Genomic DNA, 21,509 nt, shown 5'->3' on the forward strand with positions numbered 1-21,509 from the left:
TCCCCAAGTTGCTCTATAACCTTTCACATACCTCAAGCAGCTTATTTTGAAACAAAGACTGTGTTAACAAGCCTAATAGTTGTAGCTATAAGAAAAAATGCTCTTCTGCACATGAGTATATGCTCAAGTGAGTATTCTAATGCTTCAAGAAACACCTCTAATAAGAAAAACAACTTCTCCTATTTTCATCCCCACAATATAAACTGATAGAGGACAGAATTCAGTTAATGTCATTAACATACAGGTCTGGGCTTTGTCAAACACAGTTTACAAAATTTAATGTAGTGACAGATTGGGCTGACAAAAAATTCTCCTGTAAAGTATTCATCTTAGTTCTGTCTACCTTTCTCACTAGAAATGTGAGAACTATATCGAAGTTAACATTAAATAATTAAGAGGCTGTTGAACTGCTGGAGCTCAAAATCTGCTCATGGTCTCAGAGAATATTTCTTTTGTGCAATCCAGCATTCCATCACTGATTTAGAACAACATTTATAACTGATAAACTGATAAAATTTGTAGATGACACAAAAATTGGTGATATTATAGTTCTGCAAACTTTGCCATCACAATTAGCGTTGAACGGCAGTATTCAAACCACCCTGCAGCATGCAAGGTAGGATGCATCTTCTACACAGATTAAATGGAAAACATCAAAATAATCCGGGCTGTTTAATAGTAGCAGCCTTTGAATGCTCTGGAAATTTCAAAGGGATTCTAGATCCTGCAGAGGTAGCACAGCATCTCAGTTCTAAAGAAAGCCTCACACAAAGAGACAGAATGTACTATTCTGTGTATGCTTCCTTAAACATATACTAGAAACGAACTATTGGCTTCTCGTGACATGAAACAGTCTCTGGACTTGGTCAGATGAACTTCAGAACTCACAGTGCAATAGTGAACCTCACATGTGCATAAACCTATGGAATGGCACATTATCATTGTGGAAATACGTAAATGAAAGTAATTCGTTCATTTTACTGTTGGCTCTCAATCAAGACTAAAACATTTTCATATTTTGCTGCTTTTCAGGTAATGACAGGTTTGAGATCATAGAATCATGGAATCACAGGGTTGGAAATGACCTACAAGAACAACTAATCCAACCATCCTCCCATTATAATTGTTACCACAAGTCGCTAAACCATAAATTGATAACGATCACCTATGTGTCTTGGTGGACAACACAATAGCTGATAACTCAACCTGATGAATTTCTTGGCAGAACGGATCCTTTCAAATATCATATGCTGTAATACCAACATATGCAAACATTCACCAGCAAGGGACAAAAGCAGGTCATAAGTACAAAACGGAGATGCTGTCTTGGAAAGCTGTAACTGAAAAAAGCTGAGGAGTCATAAAAAGTAATCAAGTGAAGATTACTTCCTACTGTGATGCTTTACATAAGAGGGGAAATATGATCCTTGAATGAGTAAGCAGGATAATATCTAAAACAAATACGACTGATTTTATTTCAGAGTACAGCACTAGGAAAATTTTGAGGAAAATACTGTGTTTATTTTCTGCTGCCCACACTTCAAGAATGATACTGAGCAACTAAAAACTGAGAAAATAACTGCAGTAAATTACATGAGTTCTGGAAACGATGCCTTATAATGAGACATTAAACACTCCATTCAAAAAAAGATTAGTGAACTGATTCTATCAAATCAAGACCACAGGTATCTCTCTAGGGAAAATACTTCAGATAGTAAATATCTTTTAAAGGAATAAGGAAAGACATGATGGTAGACGCCAGTTGGAAACCAAAGCTAGAAAACTTTACATCTTAAATTAGGTTTATTTTTTTTAAATGAAGCTGACAAGCTATTGAGATAACTAAACTATGGATTATGAGACAGTTCCTCTCTCCTGAAAATCAAGACTATGTATTCATATGTATTTCTACAACGTGTATTTTAGTCAAAAGGAATACTAGGCTTAATTACTTCAGGACAGACTCACTCCATGGTAGAAATCATCATCCTTTGATTTGTATTGTATGCAGCTTAATTATCTGATAAATTACTTAAGCACTCTCCATCAGTAACAGAGCAAAGTAGGCATTTCTAGAGAATATCTATATTCATGGTTATAGGTAAGTGAAATGAAGCCTTCCATGAAATTCTAAACAAGGCTTAAGAACCTGGTGAGTTTTGTGATTGAATAATGCCATCCAATTTATCCATTGTTACATACTTAAGCAAAAGACAGACCCCTCACCAGATTCATTGCCCTTCTCTGAACACACTCCAGGGCCTCAATGTCTTTCTTGCAACGAGAGGCCCAAAAATGAACATAATACTCAAGGTGTAGCCTCACCAGAGGTGAGCACAGGGGGATGATCACCTCCTACAGGCAACACTTTCTGATGCAAACAAGGATGCCATTGGTCTTATTGGCCGCCTGGGCACACTGCTGGCTCATGTTCAGCTGAGCATCAGTCAATACCCCCAGGTCCAGTCCCTCAGTCTTCCAGCCACTCTGCCCCTAGCCTGCTGCATTGCCTGGGGTTGTTGTGGCCACAGTGCAGGACCTGGCATTTGATCTTGTTGAACTTCATCTCATTGGCCTCAGCCCAGCTATCCAGCCCGTCCAGATTGCTCTCTAGGGCCTTCCATACCCCATTTATGTTCACTATGTGTGTCCTCAAATGAGCTTCATTTGGAAGATCATCTTGAAAAATGGCCCTCTTCTTTATACAGTGTTTGTTCTACATTCCAAAAGCTGCCAAATAAGTCTTTGAATTAAGTATTACTTTCTGAACAACCTTTCAGTGAGATTATCAAGATATGCTGGCTGATATATGACTAATAAACCAGTAAGTAGTTAGCCTTTGCGATCTGAAGAAATGCTGTCTTGATTTAAATGTTATGGATTTTTGAAACCTTGCCAGAAGTCATCTAAAAGCTGGAACAGCCTTGGAGTGTTAAGTTTTCCTTTTTTTCCAGCTGAAACCAATGATACGTTCACTCTTTTGATTATGAAAATACTTTGTCACAGCATATTGATCTTTATTTCACAAACTAGCACTCATTTAACAATCTTAGTATAGAGATGTTTCAAGTTATGTGGTGCTGTGGGTAGACTGTGTGGTCTTTCATTGAAAATTGAGTAATAATCACCATCACAAGTTGCAGACTGTGAGACATAAATTATTCTCTTACACAATTAGGTAGTTGAAGACTCCCCAAATCACCTAAGTGTATTTTCACAGCAAACTGGATTAGATAAATGGTACTTCCCATCTGACAGGAATATTTTAACGTAAATCTAAGTAGAGTAAATGAATAGCTTAAAAGACTAATGTCGGTATAAATTGCCTCTTGAAGTTTCATGTTTATTAATTCACGGAAATTAGTACTTATCAGAAAAGTATCCACATGCAAATACTGCTTACTCGTTTATAAATAACTGTATATATTAAGCAGGCACTCGAGCTTTTTTTCCACCATCCCTGAAACAATTCAAACATGGCCAGATCTTGCAGGTCCTAAAACAAAAACACTCACCAAAAGCAACAAATACAGCATGTCTTCTTTTTGTACAGACTATCACAAAAACAGCACCCTTCAAGTAGGCACAAGATTTGAAATATTCTTTATCTGGTTTATATATAGGTTCTCATTAACCCATCACATCTATCTGAAACATGTAAAACTAAAGATTAAAGATTTTAATTCTGCTCTTTGTTCCCCAGATAATACAGTATCTGACCTAAGTGGAAAATCAAGAAATTGAGAAAGCATTTCTATTACTCAAAAGAAAGAGTAGGGAATGAGCATCAAAACCAGCAAAGACTGTCAGAGTCAGCTTTCAACTCATTAGTTCAGTAAAACAAGCCCCAGAAGTCACATAAGAGCCACGATAAATTAAACTCTGTTCAGATCACTGATGCCATTGCCATACATCATATATATGCAAGCGAGTAAGGTGGCTTAAAACTTGCTTGGATTTCTCCACTATGAAAACACAGTTAAAGATCATTAATTACACAGTGAAGGGTTGATGGGTCCTTGCTTTGACTTTGAAAGAACTGAAGTTAAACCATGGGGAGAAATGCTCATGATACATTTCAATTTGAGTAAGACAGCATAAGCAGTTATCACAACTAAATATGAAAAGACAACTTTTTGGTTACAAATAAATGTAAAATTGGAAAAATGAGAAATTTTAACCACTTATTTCCAAACACCTTTTGGGAGTGCTCCTGGGTATAGTTCTTTCATGCTTAAAGACCCAGCACCATTCAGGTATTACAATGTCTGCCTCTTCATTCTTCTGATCTGGGTGTGATAATCCAAAGCTCTTTTTCTACTAAAATAACTTTTCTCATTCTCCTTTCTCTTTAAGGAATTCTAATGTGAACATCACTGGGAACCTACTCAGGAAACCTGTGTTGATTTTACAAGGAGAAAGCACTCTTAATAATCCCATTACCTTTTTTACTAATAACAAGATACGTTCGATTTTGATCTAACTCATGTCTTCAAGGAAGTAGAAGCATTGAAGAAATGCAACTTGTGGTGTGATCCATAGATTTTCCTTTACAGCTCCTCTACTATTTCTGACACTCTCCTTCCTCTGTCACAGACAGAAAATCTGGAATAAGTTTCCAAGGGAACCTGTTTCCCATTAAAACATAATCACCCACTGCATGTGCCCTGGTGATAAAATTTTACAAATTATGTTTGTCTACTGTATGCAAATTATATTTAATTCTATTACCAACATCCTTTTTTACTACTTTCATTTGCTCTGTTCTCCCAGCCCTCCTTGATTCACTGTGCTTCTAAAGCAATCCGGGTAAGTGACATCTGGCTGTCATCCTGTTGGCTCTCAACTTATTCCTTGTGACTTAAAGAACACCAGAAGATCTGGAGGGTAACATGTTGCCTGTCTGCCACAAGTCAGAGATGAGTGATTTACTGCCTTTTGCCTCAGATTCAATTTCAAGAGCACTGAGTTCAGAATTGTCGTTTATTTCTCCATTTCACTGACTGAAAATTTCAAACCTCAGTTTTTCCTTCTGGAATTACAATACAAATAATAACTGTAAAACCTTAAAAACAAGATAATTTACAAATATTGCCCTGTGAAATGCACTTGCCAACTATTTGGTCATAGGGTTATACATTTGTATTGGCTCCAGAAGCAGAAGTAGAAAAATACATTACCATTAACTGTAAAAGGATTTTTTTTTTCTCCCTTGTAAACCACCTATGGAAAGAATAATGAAGTGAACAGGCCAAAGCACCAGCCTATGATACGGATTCATAAAAATATTCCACATTATTACGGTGTAATTCCAGAGTGAAAGCAGAAATTACTTGACAGTTACTTAAAAAAGATAAAAAATGAAAGCAAAGCTAGGAAATGCATAAATTGACCATGTGTGTGTAATCCCAACTGTGACATGGAGAAGTTTCCACAGACAGAGTTTTAAACTGATTATTTATTTTGCATTCAGGTTTTATTGCTATTTATTTCATATTTTCCAACAAAACTATCAGGGAATAATTAAAACAAGAGTCAATACACTCACTGCATTAGAACCAAAACTGTACTACTGATTGAGCAGTGAGAATAACACTTACATGTCTTGCAAGGAGTCCCTACCAAAGATAAAATGACCCACCAACTAAGATTCGAGGATGACAGCTTCTTCAGAAAGCTGCCCTCTCTTCTGCTTAACCAGCTGGTTCTTCCTGTTCATAGTGCTTGATTCTTTGTTGATGGGATTCCTGCAGAGCTCTGCAGCTGTCTGGTTACTAATGCATATATTAATTTCACTTCCTTAAAAAGCTGATGAGAAAAGCCATTCTGATTACTGGAAAGTGCTGAAGAATTATGAAGATACCTCTAGTTTTGCTTCCTGAAACATGGCGGTTTTAGAGTACTAGCGATCAGAAGTTTAAGTCAGATAGAAGAGTTTAAGGATCCATTACATTACTATTAAGGTAGAATTGTGTTTCACTTCACCTCCAGTGCTGCTCAGTTTTTAAGCACAAAAAACAACAGATCACTAACTGTGGGGAGAATTGTTCCAGCACTACATTACATTTGGTTGTTTCTTCCCTGGGAGAAATACTGCTCCTTTTTTTGCACTGCTTGACTACTTCTCTCAATAACTGTAATATACCTTACAAGTATAGTAGTACAGCCTGTTGATATTTAGTTCTCTTCCTGCAATATCTTTATCCCTTCTTGTACAGTTTCCCTGATTTTCTTCTCCCTGAACAGTAGAAATAGTCTTGGACACACTAGTTTTGCCAATATTTGTCCCTTCTTTCTTAACTAGTTCTCTTTTCTGAAGTCTTCATCATTTGATCCCAAAGACAGGGGTACTTGAGTAGAGTGACTCTTTTATTTATTTCTTTGAACACATCATAGAGAGCAAACTACCCCAGACACTCTTCTCTCAATCACTTCTGCCTTCTGCTGAAGCTCCACAGAAAAACCTCTGAGCTTCTACTTCTTTGAGTATGCATCCTAACTTGTATCTTTTGGTCTGCAGTTGCCACTGCAGCTGGTCTGTTTGTATCTTCTCACTCTTGCTTACTTAGGGAAAAAAAAATGCATTCCTTGAATGTAAATGACCTTGCTTACATCATCTGTTTTTACTGCTTTTTCTGGTTCTTAAGCTTCTACTTCTTATAAGTGATCTAATGAAACCTACAAGCATCTACTGATTTTATAAGTGAAGTAAGAAATGCCTTTCAGAGCTCAAGAAAGAACTACCATTTGGAATCACTACCAAATGCTTCAATTTCAAGTGGAATTACTTGTTAGCGGCTGTAGAAACATAACAAATATTTTCATCCTTGTCTTGAAACCAAGAATAATTTATTACATATGACACATTATAATAATATATACTATTATAATTCTATACTACATAAAGTAAAATATAATATCTAACAAGCAATACATAACATATAATCTGTAATCTGTAATGGTTATGTATGGATACAATGCTACAATACATTATCATTTTAATTATTATAATATGTAGCATATGGATTATTCACAGAATGATGCAACCATATATAATGTGGAAGGCACAGTGTTTAGATACAATAGTCTGAACTGTGCATTAAGTGTGTAAGTTCAAACAAAATCAGGTTTTATAGAGCTAAAACTAGGAGCCTAGGAAAAAGAAATGCAGATAAAATCCCTAATGGGAGGCTTATCATAGAAAGGAGATCATAAAGAGCTCAGGAATCTTAGTGAAAAAGCAACCCAGTGTGAGCTTCTGAGGAGTAGTCAAGACATAAACAGTGAACTCTTTTGTGATACATAAATAAGGGAGCATCATTATTTACTCTGTAGATGTCACAGTTGACATCAGAACTGAAATACTGCATTCAGCTCTTGTGTCTGATTTTCTTGTGTTTTTTGTTTTTGTTTGTTTGTTTTGGTTTTTTTGTTGCTTTTCTTTTTAAAGAATAGTTAAAATGTTCGATGATGCAGAAACCTAACCTGACGACATTTGAAAAGAGAAATTGCCTAAAGGAGTTCAGTTCCTCCATTTCCATCAGATGCTGTTGATATGACAGAAGGCTTCCTCCATGCAGAGGATATTTCATAACAAAGAAATGGTGAACAAAAACAGTCATAAGGCTTAAGGAGAGACTAAATGAAGAATAAAACAAAATGTATAAGAAAATATGAGTCAAATTATATAGCCACATAACCTGTAATATACAAAATAGGATAATATGTTCTTAAGGTCTTTTAAAAACAACCATACTTATGTCAAAAGAGTTCAGACAATTCCTAATCTCTTCCCATTTTACTAAGAGTAACTGTATTAAAACCATCATCCTTGCTGAGGACTAGATTCCTTATTCTAAAGCCTACTAATTCTGCCCTAGAGTGCCCAGTGAAAGCACTGAAACTGACTCAAAGAATGCCTCTTGTTCCCATAGCACTAACTCATCAGCTGAGAAAAAAAAGGGAGTTTACAATGTAATCAAGTCTTTAGATAAACCTAATGCTTTTAATGTTTTTATCCTTTTGTCTACTAACAGGTTTGAACAGATTTATTTGAAAAGATGAAATACCTTACTTCAAGGCTAGCTGTTTTATCACTAATCTTCATCTTCTGCTGTTCCTTAAAAGCCTCACTTGGGTTTGAGGTCTCACCTAACAAGAAACTATAACATAAAGAAAAAAAAAGCTCAGAAAATGAGCTTGTATCTAAAAAAACCAAGTAATTAAAAACAAACTAACAAGAACAACAACAACAACAAAACCCCCACAAAAGCCAAATCAGATGAGAACCGGTCCATTCAAATGCTGCCTAAATTGGAACTTAGGTTAAAACTTTCCAAAGCTCAACATGGCAAATGGACAGCCTTCCTTATAGAGCTGCCAGGTCTTTGAGATAGGTGATTAGGGATCAACTTGCTAACCAAGGACTCTGTGTGACAGGCACTTACCCACAAACGCACCCAGAGATAGTAGATGTAGAGGAGGGCATGTACACACCTAACACCCAGCTACAAGCAGCACTTTGCCCATATTCCCTGAAGAAGTGAAAACAGTTAAACACCATAAAGAAACTAAATTCAATGTAACAAGATGGTATCCAAAGTTTGCCTCCTCCATATGATACCCTAAAGTTATTGCTGAAAAAGAACAATGCAAGTTCTCTAGTTAACTTGCAGACTAGAGGGAAAAAACACATATCCAAAACACAAGTCCATGTATTTCATGTTTTTTCTCAGTACTTCGAGCTGTGCTCTCAGATCTTGCAAGCTAGATAGGATCAGATCTAAAAAGTTTTATTTAAAAGGCTGGAAAAGTTGGAAAATAGAGTAGTACTTGTGTTCCAGCATTCATCCTTCTAAGTCATACTTCAAACAATGTTCTAGCATGGACAAAGCAGATACTCTGCCACTTGAGATCTTATCTTAATAAAAAGATTAAAAGTTAACTACTGAAGGTCACAGGCATATCAATAGGCTAAGAAGTGGCAAGTTAAACTCTCCTGTTTGTACAATGCTGAAAACCCACAATGAGAACTTGGAAAGTAGTAGCAAATGTCCTACTTGATAAATGATGCAATTTTCTCATGCTCTCAGATGTCCAACTTTCACAAACAATCTGCTTGTTTCTTACATTTTCCAATGCATAGCTGCTCATTTGTGCGCAGCTGCCCAGTACAGTTTGCTTCCTTGAGCTCGACAAGTAAAGATACACCTGATGGGGAAGCACTAATTGCACAAAACTGAGTCCAATGTCACATACAGCTGATATCCTTACTCAGTCTTGGTAACGATATGTTTGTTCCCTACACTTTCAACTGGATACTTCCAATCACTGAAACCTGTCATAATCTGAATTTATTGCAGAACAAGGAATAGAAAGATCATCCCCACCTCTACCACACAATCCACACTGCAAATGTGGGAGACATCTTCATTCTTTCTTTTCGATCTCTCTTCAGCATTTGACTTAGCTAATGAACATAGAATCGTATGTAAAAGAGGCTGACTACACAGAAACAGTTCACTTCAGAGTGATCAGAGTGATAACCAGAGAGAATCAGAAGAAAATTTCAGTTTCCATTTTCTTCAATCCTATTAAAAATACAGACATAGAAACTTAAAGAACTGGAAAGCTGTCATGAACTCCAGTTAAAATACTACGTAGGGAAATACCATCCTTTCATCATATTGTGTTGTATACAGTAACAGTGTCACCAAACTGCATTGGTCCTTAACCTCATTGATATAAAAGTAGAAGGTGAAAGCAGAGATCAAGAAAAAGAAAAGTTGCATTGGTAGCAGGAAGAAACACTTTAAGGAGTTTGAGGCATTACAAAGTACCTTCTGGCTGATGGCAAGTACATCAGTCGTTTAGAACTCATCCTGGACTTCCCTCTGGCAATAATGCTGAACCAGGTACAAAAATTCATCCCATCTTTGCTGTTGATGATTTGGCCTTCATAATATGTGCTTTTGTCACCTTTCAGCTGGGCTACAGCAATGCTGTATCCTGGGCACAAAGCCATTAGCCCTTAGGAAACTGAGAATAGCACAAAACACAGCAGCACATTTCCACTGCAACCTAGGAAACTATAAGCACATCAAATCTGCTTTCATCTTCTCCACTAGCTCCTGTAAAATACTGAGCCTGCACCTTTATCATAATCCTTAAGGTGTCCGATAGTCTAAGCATGAAATACCTACACGATTAATTGAAAATCTGCAGCTCTGCCCCATTAAGGACAAAGCTTAGTTTATGCTGTAGTTAGAGCTTTGACAGAGAATAGTCTAAAGCAGTTGAACAAATTCTCCTTGAATGCAAAGCATCAGCACTTGCTATTGAGTACAAGAGGTACTCTTTGAATCTTAACCTCGCTAATGATTTCTTTTATAATCATAACACAACAGTCTGAAATTAATTCATAAAGTTCCAAGTTTTTTCTTTGCTATAAAAGGAGACAATGAAGGAAAACAGAATCACACTGTAATTTACTTGTATTTGTTCTGAAAATGAACCATCTACTACATGATAACGAAGTATATGCAAATACATAATAGAAGAGCACTTGCTGTCTTTTCCAAATGCAGTGGCACTGCATGTGGCATGTGTTGTTGTCATGGGTTACTTAGATTTACCTATGCCCGTGACAGGGGAAGCCACCCCGTGGGCCCCCCTCCCGGGGCCCGGAAAGGAGGGGGAAAAGGGGAGTGGGATAAAACAGCGACAATCTAAGGAGGAAAAACTTATTTTACTAAATATGATACCGAAATACAAGATAACACAATATAATATAATTGAGGCTAACAAATTGAACGAAACAGAGAGAGAGAGTCCCCGAAAACCGAGAGGCCTACTGTGAACTCTAGGCAACACGGCTGGAACGCTTCCCACTCCCCGAGAAGTTCGAGAGAAGAAGGAGGGCACTCCAGCCTGGGAACGAGATTATACAGCGTCCTGGTCCCGTGACTTATCATTAACCCTGTTGTTCTCTGGGATATGTAGTCTTCTTCTGTGGACTGCACATTCAATAGAAGTATCCATACTTTACATGATGTTATGATGTGGAATACTGATAGCAAAATTACAAAACCATGACAGTTGTATGAACTAAGATATTCAGTGTGCACTGCAACTAATCTAATTGTTAAAGAACTATTTACATCAGAGCAATGTTTTTAGAAACCTTTAGAAAAAAAGAGACCAAATAATAAGCAGTAAGCATTCAAAATGCTTGAGCACCTACGTGCAATTTGTTTTCAGTAAGACAGACTTGTAAATGCCTACCAGACACAAAAGTAAAACTTGGACACATTTAATGATTTCGTTTAAATTTTATTATACAGAAATATATTTAAGGTGAGATAAGAAACTGAGTTTCTCATTCAACACTTCGCCTGCAAAGATGAAATTAAAAATAAAAATCCAGAAAGAGTCTATTCAGTAAAGGACAAATATGAATGAAAATTTCTGCAGGGATATAATAATCTTTTATCTCTCTTCAGAAATTATCAAAATGGAATCCATATAATATTAACAAAAGTAACAGTCTTACCAACAGAATCAGTTCTGTCATCCGTTCACCCTTAGGAATATTACCAAGTATATAATCACAATGTAATAGGAGCTTTTGCGAACTCATGACTATTCAGAGGGAAGGTCCAGCCTCCCACTTAGCTTTCTTTGAGGCATCACGCTCCCATTTTCAACACTGTTAAGTGCAGCGTATTTTTTCTTAATTGTATTTATTAGTACCAATGTAGATAAGAGATTGAAATCTTACTTCTAGCATATCATTTCCCGGTATTCAGATTTATACTCTAAATGTCACTCAGGTCTTCAAGTAAACAAACATTTACAATGAACAATAAATGTGTTACCATTAATGAAAATAAATCCTTCTATCTTAAAGACTATGATACCAAAAGGGAAATAAAATAATTTGTTTCAAATATACATTCACTTCAACTGAGTTATCTACTACTATCTTGAAGCTGATTACGAAATGAAAGAAATGGGACGGGGATAATAATCATTTTATCCTTTAAGAACAACTATTATGAAGAGCTTTTCACTTTGTGCCAAGCAGTTTATTAGTACATTGTGCTCTGTCTAGAAAAGAAGTATAAGGAAGTGGAAAATCATGTTTCCAGCAACAGTATTTTCTCGGTAGCAAGAAGTTGTACAAAAGGAAAAGTGACTATTTCAATAGATGGTGTCACAGATGAATGCACCAATGGAGTTAAGACAGAGATGATTTCAGATCTTAAGACCTGGTAAGGGTTTGTAAACTTCAGAATTAATGTAGCAGAGGTTGCACACATTTGCCAGTCATGGATGCAGAGCTTTTATTCACTAGTGGATGGGATGAGAGACTTCATGGTTCTCAATAGTGGATTAGATGAGAGACTTTGTGGTTCTCGCTACATATTCACTGACACATTCCAAATGAAATCCTAGTCACGGTTAACAAGGAGGGCATTCAGACAGGTGACAAACAGATACCTAAGCTGCATCTACGTGGACTATCTGAAAAGAAGGGATTTTCAAGCACTGAAAAAGTGCAACCAATTTGTTAGCGTGTTGCAGACAGGCTGCTGTGGAACACAAAGATAAAAGAAAGAGGCAGGTATAGGATGCCCTGTGGTCTGTTAGAGCTGTGGTGATTTTCCTACGGAACTCTAATGCCATCTTCCTCTAGGAAGAGACCAAACCACACTTTGGTTTCCATCAGTGTTCAGCAAGTGTTGATGAATATCAATAGGTGCCATTTTTTTTCATATGCAGGAATTCAATTTCATACCTTTGCTTCACCTGCACTTCCTCATCAGATGCCAATTGATGTCATGGCAGCAAAATGTAACAGAATATTGGTGGGAAGGTTCAACCTCTACTGCTGCAAAACCAAGCCATCTCTGATACTGTGGACATAATAAAATAGGAGGCATTACTTTCAGAGCATCCCTCAAAAGTGCATGAGGTAGTTTTTGCTGAAATCCCTTTTGCATTCTCACTTACTGCAACATTTGAAATAATGAAGAATGCTGTCTTTTACTGCAAAATGTTTTAGAATGTTCTAAGCAGATGCTCCTTTGTGGCTGAGTAAACATAAAACTAACATTGCATTGCAATATCAATCAAACATGAATGTGATATAAATGACTAGTCTGAAAGAAGAAAACTAGTAAATATATCATTATATCAGCTAGCACAGCAACATATGATTGAACTTCATGCAAGATCTGTTTTGTACACAAACTACCTAGTATTTTTTAATATATGTATTCATATGTTTAAATATATTGTGTAGTCTAGAGAGTACATCTCATACAATTTATTCTTTTCAAACCGTGAAACAACTTCCTTAACGAACTAAACAAAACAAAAATGGGAAAAAAGATGAACAGTTTAAGGAAGTGCTTATTTTTAATGATTAGAGAAGTTCAGTAAACAGGAGTAGAATCAGTCTGCTCTGTTGATACGTGACAACGGCCAGAGTTTTTGGTACTGTAAGATCTGGAAACATCACCTCAGCCACTGAAGAGATAAAGGAAGTTACTTCAAAATTTCGTTTGTCCCATTCTGACGTTTCAGTAAGTGTGAAGTCAACTTTTGTTCCTGTGAAAAATTATTTCTAAATGTTTGTCTGCATATAAAATAAAAAATTCATCAATTTTATGGAGATTCAAGCTCATATAACTTTATAGATTTGACTTGTGAAAAGAACAATCAGTCATAATATGCAGCCAGTTAAGTCTCTTTTAAACTCAAATAAAAACTAACCATCTCTTTTATACCTACTGCAATAAAAACAAAATCAAGAGAGCTCGAGAAACTGTAAAGCGGACCTATGTCTGGGAAAGCAGAAAGTTTCTGACCAAAACTTATGTCCAACAGAAGTGATTCAAGAAGAAAATCAAGGTAAATTACCTCAGAGAAATAACACTTATTATGCTCTGAGCAGAAGAAAAAAACTTAGAAGAAACTTTTTTTTTTTTAAGTTGATCATTAAAGTTGCAGAAAAAAACCATAAATCCTTCTGTTAATAGGCAATCATTATGAGCCAAAAACAAATGATGGCACACGTTATATGCAAGAGATACAAGACTTTGCATATTAGTATATATCACAGAGCTCTAGTTCTTAATAGTGCCATGTGTTAATAGCAGCTTAAATCCATACTTAACCCTTGACTTACGGAAGTACAGAGATTCAGCCAAAATAGACTGGCATTAATACTTCTATCACACAAACTATCACATTGCAGATTCATATAACTGTTCTCTTAAATTATGCATGAGCTGCAACCGTATTTTAAAATTTTGGTGTAAACTTGAGAAACAAAAATTTCTATAATATTTTAATTGGAAAAAAAGTGAAGAAGAATATGTCCTTTTTGTTACATTTACTTCTGGAAAAAGTAAAATGTCAGCGAGACTCCTTTTATAAACATTGGCATTCATATGAGATTTTGTACTTCATATGGGTTTGGTTCTTAATAAAGAATTTCAGCACTTCAGTGAAAAATAAATATCTCCCAATCCATTTTATTTTCACCAGAAAGTCTCATTGTGATCATCTATTGACAATGTTAATAAATCAGAGCAGACTTACCCCTCTGTGTACATGAAGAAATATAGGTACTGTGGTTTCTGTGACTAGCATTACATGAGTGACAAATTCCTCATAAGATAAATCAGAATCACTGAGGCATGCAGTCAGCCCCATACTTCTGATTATTACATCCTGCCTGCCTAAACAACTCTCTGACATTGCATATGGTAAGCCTTATGTCTTGATTCCAACTTGTTTCTTGTGTTATCATACATTTTTGTCACATTTCTCCTCAGAAGCAGCTTAACTTAGTGATGGGCTAATGAGTCTGCATATCTGATTCTAGAATATGTGAAGTGATGCAAAAATGAAGCCTTCCATGATTACTTGTATTCCATGATGTAAATTGTTGGGGCTTTTTTTTTTTTTTTGTTTTGTTTTGTTTGTGTGCCAGCTTATTTTTTTAATAATATATATCTTTATATCTTTTTTTGTTATTCTTTGCTTGTATTTTGTTGGGTTTTTATGCTACTTTTTTTTTTTTCAGAAATTTTAAGAAACTTCAGTTGGGAGATAACAGTAAACTCTAAAAATGGTATCAGAATTTTCCACTTTCCACTGCTGTTATTTGCACTTCAGTAATTTCACGTCCAACGAAGGACTTCTTTGCATCAAATATATTTTTCAAGCATTTGGTATATGAAACATTCTGTCTTCCCCAGACTTTTCCTATGTACCTCAGTCTCCATTTTCGACCACAAAAAATTAATTTTTCTAGATGGAAAGAGATGGCTTAGGAAATTCTTTTAGGGAACTACTTTCAAAACAAATGAATCATAAAATATTACTTAGATAGGTTGTTCCAAAGTAATGCCTCCTATTTATTTCTATGAAAACTACAACAGATATGGAGAGCAAATAATACTATTTGATAGAGCAAATTCTCAGCTACAAAAGACTGGTTTTCAACACAGTCACCACCATGAGCTATGCATTTTCACCAGCCATGAGCAAGAGTCTGAATGCTACATTCATAGAAATCTGCACCAATAAAGGTGACCCACTATTGCTGTCACCACTGCTGAAACACACCACCACCAGCTCACTGAGCTCACATCTGCTGTTTGGTCTCCATAAATGTTCAGCAAGTGCTGATGAATGTCAAGGAGTGTAATTGTTCCCTCATGGAGGAATTCAATTCCATGTCTTTGTTTCATACATACTTTTACATCAGATGCCATTTGTCACAATGCCCCTTTGCCCCCTTTTGTTGCCCACATGGCAACAAAATAGAATGGAATATCGGTGGGAAGGATCAGCCTTTAATACCATACCACCAACATCCTCCTCTGACATCATGGAACAACATAATATAATAGGATGTATTCCATTCAAAGTAGCCCTCATACAATAAAACAATGTGAATTTCTGCTAAGCAAATTTCCTGTTCACTTATGGAAATATTATCCCAGAAATGTATGAGGTAAAAAAAAAAAAAAAAAGCATTAACCGTGCATCAAAAGTACTTCACTTTGATATTTTCAGATGTTTACAGCTTCTAATTAATTATTCTCATTTTTCTCCCAGCTCAGCAACTAGATTCACCATCTGTTTCAATATAAACGAATATGTAATGGTAGCAGAGTGCTGGATAACATTAACTGCCCCAAAAGCTGCCTTGATAAAAACAGATGGAATCATACATGCATAAGCCTTAAACGTGCAGTTGCTGAAATTATACTGTTTCTATAAAAAGAGAGCTTTTTGTATTTATTTAAAGAAAACTAGGCCAGCTAGCCAGACTATTTCAGTAAAGGATGGGTTACTACATATTTTAAACATTGACTAAACTATCATGAAACCTGCGTACATCATGTGATGTGCTCCTATTTAGCAGTACTGTATTCAGTGAGCAAAGATACACATCAAGACATAAAAATACAAATACCTGCTACAGGCAGGGTTATGAAGAAAATAGTAGATTTCTAGATTTATAGGTAACAGATTAAAATGAAATCCTACTTATTTACTACATTTACTAAATAAATATTTTATATAATCAATTATTCCACACTATCCAAATTTTATTTTCATTAAACTTCATTTATATATATAAAATAAATAATGTTTGTAGAAGTACTAAAGAAGAACCTTCTTTCATTAGTATCTTATTCAAGTTCTTTCAACATGGGCATCATGAGCAAATTCTCAGCAGCAGGACGCTATTTTTCAACATGCATTTTTGCCAGTGATGAACAAGAACCTGCCTGCCATGGTTGTAAAAATCTGCACCAGTAGAGGTGACACTTTGTATCCATAAATCCTAAAGAAATTCCATTATTTAGCAGAGTAGGTGATTTTAAAAGACCATGGGGAAAAACAGGCAGCCAACCTTCAATGGCGAATGAGTATGTTAAAAAAAACCCAGAAACTCTTCTACCAAATGATGTTATCACTTTACGTGTAAATGTACATATTTTCACCCTTACTTCTTAGAATTCTGTTTTTGCGATGACAAAAAAAATTCTCTGTGATCAGGTGCAACTGTTCCTTTTACTCTGAAATACTGTGAACCGTCATTGGCTTTACAAAGAAAACAGACAAATGAAAACGGAGTCGTAATAATGTCTTACACAGTTCAGATATAAATAGTACAGTCTTTCCCACAAAAACATGCAGTTTCTCTTTAAATAAGTGACATTTCTTTCTCTCAGAGGAAATCATATGCAATTAGAAAGGCACTGCATAAACAGTGGGATGCTTTGTTCCACTTAAAATACTGATATATGAATTTAATAACCAATCTCAGAACCATAAAGAAGAAATATTTCTGGCAGACAGATGGACTGGTCTTGAATTTGAGGTCTGTGCGCAGTTATTGAACCAGTCAAGACATTTCATTCACTCCATGCTTCAATTTTCCTGTTTGCAGCATGGGGAGAAGCTTCTCTTTGCCCCCGAAGAGCTTCTGATTTTACAGTTTAAAGGTGGTTATAAAGCATTCAGATCCTGGTCTGACATACAGAAGTTCCTAACTTATTTACTACATTCATTGTTAATGATACATAATTTTGTTATGATATCTAACAGAAGACCTTCGCCAACAAAAATAAATTGGCCAACAAAGATTAATTCAAAGCTGCTCTGCTGTTTACATGTGAGGTAATCACAGTTCTTCTGATTTTGTGTTTACTTCCTACCTGAACTAGTTCTCAATTTTCACTCCTTTTTTCCCCTGTTTTTCACACATAGTGACACAGTTTAGTTAGGAAATACTGATGATAGGTGGATGATTGGATTAGATATCCTAGAGGTCTTTTCCAACCTTAATTATTTTGTAGCTGCAGTTGAAGTCTGAAAAGTGACTGGATGACACAAAGGTAAAGTTCAACCACTTGGTGCATTACTCTGCAAAGCCAAGTAGAAGGTATTTGAAAATACATATGTTGCTCCAAAAGTAATACCTCCTAATTATTTCCATGGAAACTGCAATAGATTGTTGTGTCGGGAATTTCATGTCTCTTTCTGTTCCAATAAGAACAGTTAGTTACTCATTTATTTCCAAATGAATGGAAAATACTTTAATTTGGAGCTCCAACACCCAGTTTCTATAAAACACAAAAACATTTTAGGTTCAAAAAAGTTACGATAAATTTAGTGTAATGCTTTCAAAATTGAGACACTCTAATACCTGAAAAATTCCCTCGATAAATGGATAAAGCAGAGAAATGAACTAATCAAGCAAGATTTCAAACATAAAAAGCACTTCAAATTTTGCTTTTAAACTAATTATTTTTTGTTGGAAACAATCTCTTAAACGCAATATTGCAACTTAAATGGCAGTACAATATAAATACATGTATAAATATTCAATAAAACCAAGAATTTGGAAAAATAAAAACAGCACATATTAGTAGCTCATCACATTTGGATACTGCCAAATGTATTGGATCAAAACAGCTAAGGTGCTCTTAGTAGTACTGAAAATCAGTGAGAAATAATGGCCTAAATGTTAAAAGATCAATAATATTTGACTTATTTTACTCTTACTAGAGCTGGTGAAGATACTAATACACAACTTCTATAAATAATTGCATTTACATTCTTATTTTATCATAATCTGACAACTGAAATGGGATTTTGGAAGGAAAAATCTTTGCTGACCATCATTCTCCAAAAGTAATTTTCTTCTTTGCATCTGACCAGCTTTATCCATTTGTGCGGAACATAGTGCATTTGGTGTTTTAGAAATTACACTTTCAATCATCAGCAATGCAATGGAACAAAATACTAAAGTTAAGCACTGAAAAGTGTATCGTAGTCTTTGAAGCCTAGTGAGTAATTATGCTAGACAAGCACCATACATTTGTAGTGATATTTACCCTTCTTACATCCAACTATTTTTCTGTTATAGAGGAAAGTCATGTTTTTAATTTGTAGCTTCTTACACTTTTACTATGCGAATCAATGAAGCAATTAATTTGTTTGTAATGAAGGAATATTGCTGCACACTGAAATTTTAATGACAGCAGCATCACACAACAGATTTGACCTGATAACTATGAAAAAGAGCAATGGAACCAATTTTATGTACACTCTAACATCCACGTCGAAAACATAGTTCTGATAGGTACAAAATACCATTATTCCTAAATATGACTTTCCTGATCTGTCTGTTCGCAGATTATAAGTTTGCCATATTTTCACACAGATTACTCAATTTTGTGCAGACATTTTGTTTTAATAATCACCTTTGTGGTTTTGGGTTTTTTTTTGTTTTGTTTTGTTTTGTTTTTGTGAATTGTTTTAGAGAAAGTAATTTTTTTTTTTTTTTTTTTTTTTTTTTCATGTACAGATGGGCCAGAAAGCAGATATGGAAACCAAAAGAGAAGAAATAGGTTTTATAACTGAACACAGTGTGAACCTACTTGCTGTCTGCTTCTCTTCTGTTAACACAGTGGTGTTTACAACCTAATTCTCCTACTATCATCATTCTTGGAATTATTCCTTTCAGCTAAAACTCTAATACATATTCAACATTTCTGACTACCTTACTTTTCTTCCTATTGCTTAAATCTTCAGTGCTGGTAAAGAAAACATAATCTCCTACATTACTCTCTGTTTCTTACTACTCCTTCCTGAATTTGGAAGAAAAAATAACAGTTTTTGTTTTCAGCAATAGAAGCGTCTATTTCTCCCCTTTTTTTCCCTCTAGTTGAAAATAAATTAGAAAAACTGCCATTAAATCACTAATATGGCAGATGGAATAAAAATAATCAAATCACGAACATTTGGGATGTACAGCAACAATATTCATGATCTTAACCTACAGGGTGTTAGACGTTGCAGGAGTTTACACGGATTATTATGAATTCCATTCAAATAGCTATAGGAGTAATATAGACTGGTATTTCCACACCAGAAGATTCCTACAAAGGATATTTTAAAAAGAATTTTAATTCTTGGAAAATTAATAGTTACTAATGATGTCTGTAGCAATCATTAACACATATTGACCACATTCTACATTGCATTATATACCTGTTTGAGCAAGAATAAGGCTATGTTATTTCAGCCTAGAACACACTGCTACACCAGAACTGAGATTTATAATACTCACAAGATAGGATTGTGAAGATTGAAGAGCAATTGAGAGCAGAACTGAACTTGCAACCAGGAGGGATAAGGAATCATGTATTTCAAGTGTTCAGGTAGTAAGCTGAGAAATCATGTCATCCAGCCCTACTGCCTCACCGCTGAAGTGTCTGACCTCTAACATTTGATATTGTATCTTTTGGTAGCTTTGAACAAGTGATGAGGCTTCTTTGCCATCTGTTGCTCTGTCTGCTTACCTCTTCAGATGAGCTATTTAGAAAGCCCACACCAAAACAAACATCCTCTTTGATACAGTGCAAAAATTCAGGAGAGCAAAGTGGTTACTACTTGCTATTAAAAAATAACATTCTTCTAACACAGTATTAGACTGAAAAGGAAGATCTAAAGATGATACTGTTGTCACTTAGAGGAGGACTTCCGGAACATTTCCACTATTTAGGTTAACAAGTATGTAAAACATTCTCAAAGTGAATTAAGAGCACTGTGGTTTATGGCTGGCAAGAGAACTTTACTTAATACGTGAAAGCTTCAACTAGTAAAAATAAAATAGAGCATTTTTACAGATTCAAAAATGTACTTTGCTTCAAATGAGTTTCTACTTGACAGCAATGAAACTGTTCTTTTTCCTTATGTTGGCTTAGAAAATGTAAAATTCATCTGATCATGGAAAGATCATTAACAGGTCCATGGGATTAAAACAATAAGGGGTTGCTATAACCATACAGTCAGTCTTTATGAATGAGGTCCCAAAGTTTCCAATCAGTAGTAACTCAGATGAAGTAAATTATTCAGTTCTTCTTTACAACTAGTCAAACTATTTTTATTTTTTTAACTAAGATATATATAAAACTGCTTTATATTCAGCAACCCTTGAAGAAGTAAGAGCTGCTTTGCACAAGATAGGTATCTATATGTTCATTAAGTATTTTTATGAGCTGACTTAGTTAATTGGATGAAAGGTAACAGCTTTGATCATATACTATTCTACTCTTGGAAACAATCTCCTTCACTATATTTCTGTAACCATATAATTAAAGGTATCAGTCCATGATTGATACTCCATATGAGCAACGGCTGAGTAACCCAAGTCCATTTAGCCTGGGGAAATCTGAGGGGGGATCAGATAAATGGGAGGTGGGAGGCAAACACATGAGGCCAGGCTCTTCTCGGCAGCTACATCTGATAGCTCTCCTTATATCCTAAAACCATGAAGGCAAAGTCTGTGAGAAAGATGCAAATGTTGCTATTGATTTCATTCAGCATGGAATCACACTTCTTGCATTATGTTTCTCATATGGTAAACTGAAGTGAAAATTAGTAATTTTGCCTGAATAACAATGAAA

General features: G+C 35.4%; 1 protein-coding gene across 8 annotated transcripts in view; it reads right to left on the reverse strand.

Moving 5' to 3' along the window:
• The window catches only part of EFCAB11 (EF-hand calcium binding domain 11), a 60,386-nt gene that overhangs the window by 12,511 nt on the left and 26,366 nt on the right, over nt 1-21,509 (reverse strand). Inside the window, exon 6 of one of the 8 annotated variants that reach the window (XM_032444822.2) lies at nt 6,310-8,162. The exons of the other annotated variants lie outside the window; for them this stretch is intronic. Coding sequence (XP_032300713.2) covers nt 8,030-8,162 — 133 coding nt within the window. The 3' untranslated portion in view covers nt 6,310-8,029. Of the gene's footprint in view, nt 1-6,309; nt 8,163-21,509 lie in introns of those variants that run through there. 8 annotated transcript variants of the gene reach the window in all.

The sequence above is a fragment of the Coturnix japonica genome, chromosome 5, assembly GCF_054131305.1.
Source record: "Coturnix japonica strain WE chromosome 5, WE-NBRP24, whole genome shotgun sequence".
Lineage (NCBI taxonomy): Eukaryota > Metazoa > Chordata > Aves > Galliformes > Phasianidae > Coturnix > Coturnix japonica.